General features: G+C 40.0%; 1 protein-coding gene across 4 annotated transcripts in view; it reads left to right on the top strand.

The window, feature by feature from the left end:
- Positions 1-1,399: 1,399 nt before the first annotated feature.
- Positions 1,400-12,758, top strand: part of LOC307017996 (tropomyosin alpha-1 chain) — a 27,547-nt gene continuing 16,188 nt past the window's right edge. The window contains exons 1-2 of one of the 4 annotated variants that reach the window (XM_079648003.1): positions 1,400-1,712; positions 4,403-4,528. In XM_079648003.1, coding sequence (XP_079504129.1) covers positions 1,599-1,712; positions 4,403-4,528 — 240 coding nt within the window. In that variant the 5' untranslated portion in view covers positions 1,400-1,598. Of the gene's footprint in view, positions 1,713-4,402; positions 4,529-9,178; positions 9,739-12,758 lie in introns of those variants that run through there. The other 3 variants (XM_079648001.1, XM_079648004.1, XM_079648002.1) reach the window with 3 other exon arrangements.

Genomic DNA, 12,758 nt, shown 5'->3' with positions numbered 1-12,758 from the left:
CTATACCTCCATTTCCAAAATGTTATGCTTATAGCCTAATGATTAGAAGTGTTGGTTAGCATGATCAGATTTCACCTCTTTTTCTAAATACATTTAATAAACTGGAAGTAGCCTATAAATGTTTTGCCATGTTTGCATGATTATGAATGAATAAAATAGTAATTTACATTTTTTTTTTTAAGTTTTATATACAATATTGTTTATTCCTACCCAAAATGTATTTATTTGTAAGCTAGCTTGTGATGCTATATGGAGCTACAGATGTACACAAGCAACATATTTACAAATTACTAAATTCTTTACAGTTTAAGGCATTTTGCAAGTTTTAATAATGAAACCTGACTTCCTAAATCTCTAAGTTTGCAGTTATCTAGCAGTTATAGTAGTTCTCACAAAGTATGTTAAATGCTAGAGTTAGCCTAGCAGGTGCAGTGTGTGTCCTTGAGTGCATATTCATATCCAGTGATCTCCTACTTCAAGAGCCATCCATCTTTTGACAAATCCCTTTATCTCTTTGTGACTGTGAGCAATGGTGGACACTGGTCTCCATTGTTCACTTAAACTCTGATTCTCAGCCTGCTTTAATCCCTCATTCATCAAACTCAAATATCAGGTGCACAGAATTCAAGGCTCAAATTTCAGACGGTGTTTGATAACCTGTTACACCTGATGGTAATATTAACAATACAGAAGCTCGCTGAATTACATCACTCAGTCATAAAAGCAGGCAAGATATGTCAGGATGTGAAGTAATGTGCTACCTCATTACCTTGAGTATACATTTAAGTTTAACAAACTAATCCCTGACAAAATATTGCTAAACTAATTTAATCCATAGGTGTCTGTGTTTATATATTTTGTCCTTACTTAGTTTAATTCTTTTCTTTCAGACCACATAATGGCCTCTGTTTAGTTTAATTTGAAAAAACAGCAGATTTTAGGGAATCTCCTTTGGCTTTAATGCCCAAATATTATTATTGACAGCATGGGAACTCTTTCTCTATATATCCCTCCCTCCCCTTACGTTGCATTTCACTCTCTCGTCCTCTAACATACACACTCTTAAAGGCCTTCAAGAGTGTGTAAAGGTTAAATGTGGAAACAGGACCTGTACTTCTCTCTCTCTCTCTCTCTGCAGCTCTCTGAAAACACAACCCAAATAAGGAGATCAGCCACGTTTGGAGAGCGAGTGGAGAGACCTTGGACTCTTGATAGGGTGCAGAATGAGAGATAGTCCGAGAGTCTGGCTGGAGTGAAGGCAGAGTGGCGAGTGAAGGAGCAATGGATGGAGAGGATGGAGAGAAAGGATGAAAATAGGGAGGGAAGGAGGGGTGGGAACATGGGAGGAGGAGAGGGTGATCAGAGATTGGAGGCAGGTTCAGTTTAAATAACTATCCATATAGGGCTCAACTCTCCATCTCTGTCCACGGCTCTTTCTGTCTCCTTCCTCCTTTCTGTCTCTCTCTTTCTCTGCAGCTTTGTTGGACTCCCTCCGGCTCTGAAGTGACTCTCCTGCATCTCAGCACAACAGGAGAGCTCTTTTTGAAGCTGCACTTTCCCATCTCAGAAAGAGGAGGAAATCCAACCGAGCAGGCACCATGGAGGCCATCAAGAAGAAGATGCAGATGCTGAAACTGGACAAGGAGAACGCCATCGACCGGGCGGAGCAGGCGGAGACGGACAAGAAGGCGGCGGAGGACAAATGCAAACAGGTGGGAATGAAGGAGGAGAGCAGGTAGACATGGATGTGTCGGTAGTGACGTCTAAAACATCGTCAAAGTATTAAAACGATTTAGAAATGCAGTTTTTGGATCAGTAAAAAAGGAATAAAGTCACACTTAAAGGCTTTTCTTTTCATATGTAGTGTATGGCAATGCAAATCTTAAGACCCAGGCTCCTTCAATGATGCAACATACATATATTTATTAGATAAAAACAATTAAAAAAACAAGAAAATGTTGCAAGAAACTGATGGATTGAAAAGAAATAAGAATAATTGGAGGAAGTGTTCATTATTTTGTTGATGAGTTGCAAAACATATTTAATAATAATTTCAATTTATATAGCGCCTTTCACGAAACCCAAGGATGCTTTAAAATGGGAAGTAACAAAACATATACATACATATATTTGTAATAAATGGTCCATACTAAGCACTTAAATGTTTCCTATTAGGCTGATTCTCTTTATTCAAGATAACCATCATACCAGACATACCTTTAAGGAAACTGTCTGTAAACACATTTCCAATTTATCTAAACTACATTCCTCACGGCTAATGTACTGTTTCACTTGGCCGTATCACAGCTGAAAGAGTTTTTTCTGGCCACCGCTTAGAGACTTCACGGTAAATTCAACAGCTCCTAGTGACAGTATGTGAGGCGAAAACACCTCCTTAAAAGGCCGGACGATGCTCTCAGGACAAACTCTCGAAACCTTTTTTATTTTCTATTAGATAACCACTTCAAACCCAGCATCCCAAATGTAAACACAAACTTTTAAACACCATTGTTGCTTTCTGTTCAAATTGGAATGTTTTCATCTGACAGTGAACACAAACAACGAATAATGTAAGGTACCTGAACGTGACGACAGGTCAGTATTAATGCTGTTTACAGTGGGGCTCAGAGAAAGTTCATCAAGGTGGTTTTGGCCCCTTCAGGTGATGAGACCACCCAGGATTTTGGTCTTCAGGGGAGGGAAAAGTAGTTACATCCCCTCCCTTAAGGACCCATTCGAAGAGAGTTAATGGAGCGTCTTAAAGCCTCTTTGACAGGTGCATTCATCCAACACAGGAGACAACTCACAATGATAATAAGCATGCACATGGATATATGTGGACACACAGATGACACACACACACACACACACACACACACACACACACACACACACACACACACACACACACACACACACGCGCACACACACACACACACACACACACACACACACACACACACACACACACACACCCAGGCGTCTGTGTGTTCTCACTGATAACGGCTGTATTTTTAGACACCAGGAGAGAATGACAGAGTGGAATTCAGTAGGATTATCAGAAGTACTTCTCAAAAGGGAACACTGATTATTGGGAACACTTAGCCCGGTGTGTGTGTGTGTGTGTGTGTGTGTGTGTGTGTGTGTGTGTGTGTGTGTGTGTGTGTGTGTGTGTGAGAGAGAGAAAGAGAAAGAGAGAGAGAGAGAGAGAAAGAGAGAGAGAAAGACAGAGAGAAAGGGCAGATATTAGGCATAACTATTTAAATGTTCCTCAAACAACACAATTAGACTCCCAAATCATCAGTGCTGCTTTATCCCTGCTCTGAATTCAAACACCTTGGCTTTTACGACGTCCCATCAGGCTGACTCATTAATAAAACGCAGTACAAACACATTAAAAACTAGAAAGTGCATTCAGTACACAGAGAAATCTGCCAAGGCTAATGCACTATCTCACAACGTTAATGAAATTGCCCATGTTGGAGGCCATTTATTGGGTTCTTCCGTGGCACAGGCCCTTACACCATTCTACCACCTTAGTGCAAGTAAAAGCATATTTGTTGCATCAATATGACCATCTTAACAAGGTTGTTAGGGTTGCTAAAAGGTTTAAAGCTTAAAACTGATCCAGGGTTTGGAGCGTTCTTTTAAAGGGGATCACCTCCTAAACTCTGAATTCCAATATGGTATTCCCATGGCCTAAGAAAGTACAGTCAATATTGTTTTAACATGAGGTCAAAGCCAGAAACCACAGAAGTCTGAAAATGAAAAACTGACTTCTAGGGAGTGTATCAGTTCTGAAACTGAAAATGTCACGCAATAATCCTTTGGGTGCTCTGAGAGTTATTCATAACAACCTTCCCAATTCACTGTCTATGGAGGAGTTCCAGACTTTGTACTAAGTGACAACCCACATTTGAGTTACAGTACAGCTCTCTATTGTTCATGGATTCAGGTTTTGTAATGTGTTCAAAGTTTGTTTGTACAGACAGAGAGATCGAACTACCGCTTCCCACAATCCCGAATACAAAAACAAATATATATAAAAATATGTATGCAAAATGTATATACCTACAGTATAACAATCAAAAGACACATTTATAGATATGCACACATTAAGACATAAATCATTCGGAGTGTCTTGGACCATTATATGATACAGTACGATATGATACAATCGACTTTATCGTACATAATATTCGTTAGAGTGAGATTCTTCTATTCAAAATGAAACAGAACAGACTCAAGCAGAATAAAATACTTTTAGGCTTTCAGGTCAAAGCACTTCGCCAGACATGCTCGTGCAAACTAGGGGGAAAGTGCTGATGTTAAAAACAAGACAAATCTAATATCATTTGGATAACATACCAACTAGACTGGACTAATGGTCTCTCCCATGCAGCTGGAGGAGGAGCTGATGGACCTGCAGAAGAAGATGAAGATGACAGAGGACGAACTGGACAAATTCTCCGAGGGCCTGAAAGACGCTCAGGAGAAACTGGAACTGTCCGAGAAGACGGCTGCAGACGTGAGTGAAGGGTCACACACTTACTGTACACACATTTAACAGGGGGGTCTTTCATCTCTGTATTTGATGGACGGTTTAAGATAGCCCAGTTGAATCTCTTCTAAGCCCCTGATAGTGGTGACAGCCAACAGCCTCTGTGCTGTGCTTGATGAAGAAACAGACACAACTAATGTTGATTCAAAAGTTCTTATCTACTTAGAAGCAGATTGGGATCTTGTTGAAACAATCCTGGTCTGAGTAAACTATTCAGTATGAGATTCAATTATAGTATTTCGGTAGCTCAACTGAACTCAATAGCAAACAGAAACAGTTATCTAACTTTGAAGACTTCAGGAAATAATCAAAAATGACATAAATAGTTATTTTTAAATATTATTTTGTAGCAGGTATTGGCATTACACATGATCAGTTTCACTTTATGAAAAACTGCCAGCCCTATACGGTCATGATGACGCATCACCCTGTCTAATTTAATCTTAATCACAAATGTGAGTATTGACAAGAGGCTTATGCTGTAGTCGTGTTACCTGCTGTTCTTCTAACGTTGACACACACTCACGTTACCATGGAGCTGCTAAAGACCAGAGACTATTACTCCACAGCTGGACGGTCCTCAGACCCAGCTGTGGGTTCACTTTGATCCACAGAGAAGCACTTCAGAGACGGTTACATTCCTGTGCAGCCACTCCTGAAAGATGAGCACACGGATAAACTGTAACCCCCTCAACCAACACACACACACACACACACACACACACACACACACACACACACACACACACACACACACACACACACACACACACACACACACACACACATGATATAATTCAAACAGTTTGTGCACATGAAAACTTCATAGTAAAAACAACAGCATGGCAGAAATATGGACATTATGGAGTATTATTTTCCATATGATTATCACCACATCAACACTTGATGTCTGTTCAATTTAAAGTACATTTACTCAAATCCAATTTTCAGATATGTGCACTTCACCTGAGTTTTATTTGATGCTACTTCAAACGTCTACTTTTCAAAAGGAAATATATTTTACTTTCCACAAAATCTCCTTCCTGGTCAATACCTTGCACCTATATTACCCACAATGCAATTCAACAATGTCAACAATGATGTCAGAGATTTGGGTGTGTTGTGCTAGTATTTGCTAATTGCCTTTAGCTACTAGCCAGAAGCAGAACAGGAGTGTGCTTCAGAGGTTTGGTTAACTCGCTTCTTTTTAATTCCACACCCCCAGATTTTTTGTGTTTTCAAATTTCTACTTTTCTGCCACAACCAACATGGCCTCAAGTAACACTTAAGGCCATTTATCAGCTCCATCTTGAGTAACAAAAGGCCTTTAGTACTCCCAAACACCTGCAAAATCAGTGTAGCGCTCCTTTAAGTAAACACTTATTGGGTGTTCTACATCAGACCCAAACTTACTCTCTATACACAAATAAAACATTTCAGTGAAAGAAGCGTAACATTGTTTATGTGAATTTTCCCGTGGCAAATAAGCTGCAATCTGGAAAAAAAGATCATATTACAGATAGTTGGCAACACCGCAAACCACACGTTGTACAGTATATCTCTCAGCGGTGCATATTACTGCATGCACAGGCGTGTGTGATTACTTGTGTATGTGTGTGTGTGTGTGTGTGTGTGTGTGTGTGTGTGTGTGTGTGTGAGAGAGAGAGAGAGAGAGAGAGGGGGAACTCAAATATGAACACATTCCTCATCCTGGAGTCAATTATGTCCAAGATAAGCATCTGATCATACCAGTTTAGCAGTAAAATGCCCCTTTAATGACAATATAAGAATCCAGTCATTCCATATTACCGAGCAAACCGTGCGGAGCAAAGCATCACTAGGAAAATCTCCCAGCTGCCACCAAGATGTGTATTGTTTGAGTCTTGTGGAGGATATCCCAGGGAAATGCAGCGTTCTACTACACACAAAGAGAAAGGAAGTGTCTGACACACAGAGGGAGGCTGAGACACGCTGGATTATACTCACGCAGTGATCAAATAAACACTGAGGGGTTCGGAGAAGCCTCACATGTAAAGGGGGCCTCTGGAAAAAGGAGTTGTGGTTTTACTGGGTGAAGCTTTTACTCTGAGGTTTTGTTAAAAATGTATATTTAGTATAACCAGAGGTGGAAGAAGAACTCAGATCTTTCCTTCTAACAAATTGTGAAAAGTAAAAGTCTTTCAAGTAAAAGTATCAAAATAATTCAGTACCAAAAGTAAAAATACTCGTTGAGCATTATTGCCCATTCAAATATAAATGAAAGGACATATTATGCAAATTCCCAGGTACATTTTTGTATGTAGTGTCTCTACTGGGACATGTCTCCATGCTTTAAGGTTCAAAAATATCTTTATTTTTCTCATACTGCCTGTGCTGCAGAACCTCTTTTCACCCTCTGTCTGAAACCAGAGCCCAGTCTGCTCTGATTGGTTAGCTGGCCGGCTCTGTTGTGATTGGACAACCACTTAGAGATGTCCAGCCCTAGCCTATGACGCACAATGTGTAGGAACGCTAGCCTATAGAAGAAATTAGTATTACATAGTGACGTTTCTGAAGAAAACTAAGGGGTCCAAATTGGAATGCTGCTGGATATCTTAAACTATAATTATATCTAATATCTAAATATCATTTATATATCTTTTGTATAAGCTAATAGTGTGAATCTGTAAAGTAGATAATGAAGTAGAGTAAAACATTCAATATTGGCTGTTGAAATGTATTGGAGTTGAACTGAACTATAATGGAAATACTCAGGTAAAGTACCTCAAACTGAAACTCAACACTTGAGTAAATGTACTCCATTCCACCACTACAGTATAACAAATTGTCAGTAATTTTCAAGGCTGTTCTACGCCACCTCCATGAATCCCCCCTCCACATGTCACTTATTAGAGGTAGCAGTCAAGCCATTACACATCTCAATTCACACAGAAAGCTCGGCCAGATTGCAGACCTGGAGGGGGGCTGGGAAAGCAGAACAGTGAGCCAAAGACAACGGCAAGAAAGAGGTTGTGATTCTTGAAAAAATAGTCCCTACACCAGCGCTCATAATTAGCTCAGTGTCAGTTCAAGTAACCAGACAAAGAGTCTGTTTTGAAGAGTGTTCGGTCAACATATTAGCATAGAAAGCTGAAGGGTGGGAGTCAAGGAGGGGGGCACCATGTCGTTTTATTACAGGTATTGATAGCAGCAGCAACAGTTACAGTTTTTAGGGGGAAAGCGGTGCTGTGGGGGCGGGCGGGGAAAGTGGAGAGCAAGCAGGGGGGGCTATGGTATGTGAGGAATGCAGCTAAGGCAAACAGAAAGCCCCACACTCCTCCTGTGTCTAATGAAATCAATGCTTGCAGCTTTTCCGGTGCAAGGGGCAAATCATACAGAGAGGCTCAATCAACAGATGAGTTTGGTTGTGAGAGATTTGTTTCCTTCTTCACAGTGAACAGCAGGATTGCATTTGAACCTGAACTGGAGCGAGCTGAGAAGAAAAATAATTCGGCCTACTTACTCGTCCAGCCAGAATGTCCTGCTAACAATGAATGTGAAAAGAGAGGGTAAACACGGGCAGGGTCAGCAGAGAAACATGCAGCATGAATCAGATTTACACCCACACAAAGAACATCATTTCAAATAAATGTATCTACTTTTTTATAAAGTGAGCAACGTGGCTAAACCCCGCAAGTCAGGTTAACATTCATTTCTATTGCAAGAATCCCAGAATAGTGCTCATTGAGATGATATAGGCATAATAAACCACTGTTAGTATTAAAGGGGCCTATTCTGCTCATTTTAAGGTGCATATTTGTATTTAGTGTCTCTACTGGGACATGTCTCCATACTTTAATGTTCAAAAAGCTCTTTATTTGTCTCATACTGCCTGTGCTGCAGCACCTATTTTCACCCTCTGTCTGAAACCAGAGCCCAGTCTGCTCTGATTGGTTAGCTGGCCAGCTCTGTGGAGAGGTCCCACCCCTTAGCCTATAATTTACAATGTGTTGGAGCGCTAGCCAATAGAAGCGTGAGTTATGCATGGTGTTGTCACTATGTTACTGAACTAAACAAAGGAGTCCGATGTAGGCAGGTTGGGGTGAGTGAGGGATTTTAGCGTTTGCAGACCATTTACATGCACCAAAACCTATAACACACCACAGGAAAGGGAAAACCCCCAAAACAATAATAGGGCTCTATTAAATATGTTTTTTGGGTGAGGCTAAAGGAGGTTTGTTAATGTATTGGGTAATATGCTATCTGTTTCATAATGTCATCATTATGAGTAATACAGTCAAATGAAATGTTGTTAGTCGTTCGAACACTCAAAGACACATCACATATTATGTTTTCAAGCACGATGGAAACTTTAAACTTCAGTCTAATTTGAATTTCAATGTCAAATCAATCAGTCTGTGTGACATCTAAACTACAGGCACTTTTTTAACTGAAAGTAATACATCCTGGTTTTCAAATGTTTCTTTCAAGCAGTGATCACATCAGTCATGCGTTTTTACACACACACACACACACACACACACACACACACACACACACACACACACACACACTCTCTCTCTCTCTCTCTCTCTCTCTCGCCCCGCCCTCTCTGACCTCATCATGCCGATCACTGCTCTCCTCCTCCGGCTCTCAGTCTGGCGCTCTCCGCTCTCCTCACCACGCAGCTTTTCTAATTCCTCCTCCTCAAAAAAAAGTGTGTCCGGACCAAAAAACTGCAACATTCCTGAGGACTACTTTTTAAACTGCTGGTGAGCGTATCATTCCTACAGAGCAGAAGAGACACTTTGGACCAACACCTGGGCAGCGTTTACTTCCTGGTTATATAACTTTTTTCTTTGCACTTGAACGACTCCTTTACATTCCAAAGACTTTGGACCAACATTTTTGTCTTTTTCTTCCGAGTTCTTAGTGTTTGACTCTAACTAAACCAAATAAGCAGTTCACTGTAGCGACTTTTTTTATATTGCACAACCCAGAAATAGTCTTAACTGCGTTTTTTCCCTTTACGCGTACTGTTCAATTAAGTAACCAAACAGGCAATAATGGCAGGTTTGAACTCTCTGGATGCCGTGAAGAGGAAGATTCAGAGTTTGCAGCAGCAGGCCGACGATGCAGAGGACCGGGCTCAGGTCATACAGAGAGACCTGGACAGTGAACGCGAACTCCGGGGGAAAGTGAGACAAATACTTTTTAAACCTCTTTTCCCTGGGTCTTAAAACCCCAGTTTCTCTCTATTATCACCTGTCAGTCTTATACAATGGTTTCAACTTCCCTATATTCACACTGCTCAGGCTGTGAAAAATACTGAAAAGTTCATGTCATTGATTCATTCGCGGGCGTGATTGTGCCACAATGCAAGGCGTTGGTCTGCGCTGAAAAAAAGTTTGGATTCCTGCAGGTCTGTTGCGCATGCGCAGTGGTGTCTGATTCACAGGCCGCTGTACTGTGAATGGTGTGTAGACCACGTAGACAGCATTGGAGCTATTGTGCAATTTAATTAATCTATTAGACTCACCGGATTACTGCTTATTAATACATCATGTTCATATTGAATTGTATTATACTTTAAACTACTTATTAATGAGGTTTTAGAAGCTTTTAAGAGCTGGAAACACTTAGATTAAAGGGATAATGTTGTGACGCTTTGCTCAGAAGCACTTCAGCAGAGGGGTTGTGTGCCAGCAGCAGCTGCCAGGGTAACTGCCCAACCACCATCCTGTCTCCACCAATGAAAGGAAAATAAAAGGCATATACTTAAAAGTATGCCTACTCTGTTATTAAGGAATCAAAGGAATAGCCTGGAAATTGGGCAATTTTTAACGAGAGTTGAAGCTATGACTTGCTTAATCGATAAACAGAAAGTGAATCAACAATTTCAAACTTTTAGGGAGTTTCTTTAAGCCATAATGTCATAGAAATACTGTTCTCAGCTTCCCAGATGTTAATATGTTCCAGTTTTTTTACACCTCCATGAAAATCAACTTGACATTATTTGGTTTTAGACTGTTGGTTAAACAAAAAAAGTTAATTGAAGATGTCACTTGACTTTAGGAACTTGGAAAGTACATTTGTTTGCTATTGACTGACATTATGTAGATCAAACTTTTATTCTGTAGATAAATCAATTCGATCTTTAACAAATGTGATACTTTTAATAATCTTTAAAGTCATTTTAATGCCAAAATGGCAGAAAATGCTGTTTTAAGCCTCTCAAATATGGAGATTTCTTAATGTTACGCTTAATTCATACTTAAGTGACTCTCTTTGGGATTTGAATTGACGCAGAAGACATTTTTAGGCATTACATTGATCTTTGAGTGACTACAAAGGACATTTTTCACTATTTTCTCACATTTGTTTGACCAGAAAAAAATTTGACAGATTAATATATAATGAAAATAGCATTGTAGACCCACTTCCATGCGTTTTAGATTCACCAGTACAGTAGCAGAAGCAGTAGAACAATTCAGATTGAGTTAGCACACAAAAATGTGGTTTCTCGACGTGGGGATGTTTTGAAAATGACTCATACAGTACGTATTCACCCATGTCTGTCACCTGCCTTTCTCTTGACTCAGCCCACTTCCGAGGACTGTAGCCACACACAGAAAAGGTGTGGTGCTTCAATTGGAGAAAAAAAAATGCTTAGCAGCACAGTTAGGTAACAGTCTTGACTTGTTGTTTCACGTGCTGCTTTATGGCATTCGGAGCCATATCCTTTTGCATAGGAGCCGGTTAATGACAGGACAAGAGGAGAGATTGAAGGAGAGTGGGAGGGGAAGGTGTGGCTGTAAAGATATGGAGCTGAGATGATGAAAGGAGCTGGTGTGCTGTAGGATTTACCCCTTTTGTTACAGACTGCCTATTAGGTAACATGGTCATTTGACAATAGGGCGTTTGGTCGCCTTGTGGGTTAGGGTTCTATATATACACATCAGTGACGTCAGTAATCATTATTTATAATAATTACAGTGTTTAAATTCAAGGGCATAGTTTTCTTATGGTCAATTCATGTTGGGACCGACCTTAACTCTATCATTAAGTATTGGGATGTTGTCTTTGTTTGGTCGATGCTTTCTCAAGGGTTGGTTTTATTGGTCTTTTTGGTTTTAATGAGCCAAAATGTTTTTATTTGATTCATGCTGACGACCTTCTTGCATCAAACATCTCTGGTAACACATGTTTTAAAGCTGTCCTCTTGCATTATTATTTGTATAAATTCAATCGACTTATTGCTTGGTTGGCAAAGGAGGAGCCAGCTGGTTTTGACTCATTGAATGTCTGTTTGTTTTGTTTAGCGAAATCTTCAACTTGCAGGAATACCTCTCAATGGAAAGCATAGTAAATGTGCATAATAAACAGATTTCTGGTCATACATTTGAATATTTCATCTTTTGGGATAGAGAGGCTGACATCTACTATCACTTTCTGATGTAAAATGAGGCTTCTATGTGTTTCCAACCAAATGCAAGAGTGATATACTGCTTCAGAGCCAGATGTGGTGACAAGAGCACTTTTTATAAGGACGATTCAGGTGTGGTTTTTTAGAGATATTACGGTAACTGTAAACACTTAACACCGTGATAAATATTTATGAGCAGATATAAAGACACTTCTACCATAAATCCACAGTTCATATCGCCTAGTTACAGCTGTGTTGAATATATTAGTGCCGTTCATTGAATGAATGTGTTGACAAATAGATCAATTAACACTTAGATAGCGCCCATATCAGCTACTACGTTAGAGTATGTGTAAAACAACTTGTTTACAATGCTTGTAAATAAATAGGAGGGTTGTAAGACTTTGTATTTTGGAAAAAGCGTTTCCATTTCAGCCTTAAAGTGTAAAAGCAGGTTCAGCTTTCACACTTCTCACTCCATTCAAAGTGAAACAGCGTTTGTGTGGCGAGGCTGCTGTGGTCCCAGATGTGAATAATTAGGACAACCTGCAGTTATTCCATGGCACAAAAACCCTTTTCATCAGAGCACAGGGAGATCAAAACACGTTCGCCAAGTGGTAAGGAATCATTGTTTGGAGGCAGGGAAGAAAAAACCGACTTGGCCACATATCTTACTAAAGAATAAAAGAAATGTAATTGCCTCGTGTTATTTCATTGTGGTTTTTTGACGCCTCTGGAGACGTTACTCAATAATGCTTTAAGTCTCTGTCAGATTACACAAGAGACATTGTG

Source organism: Notothenia rossii (genome assembly GCF_949606895.1).
Source record: "Notothenia rossii genome assembly, chromosome: 1".
Lineage (NCBI taxonomy): Eukaryota > Metazoa > Chordata > Actinopteri > Perciformes > Nototheniidae > Notothenia > Notothenia rossii.
Note: the sequence above shows the minus strand (reverse complement) of the source record. Positions and strands in the feature narration are given on the sequence as shown.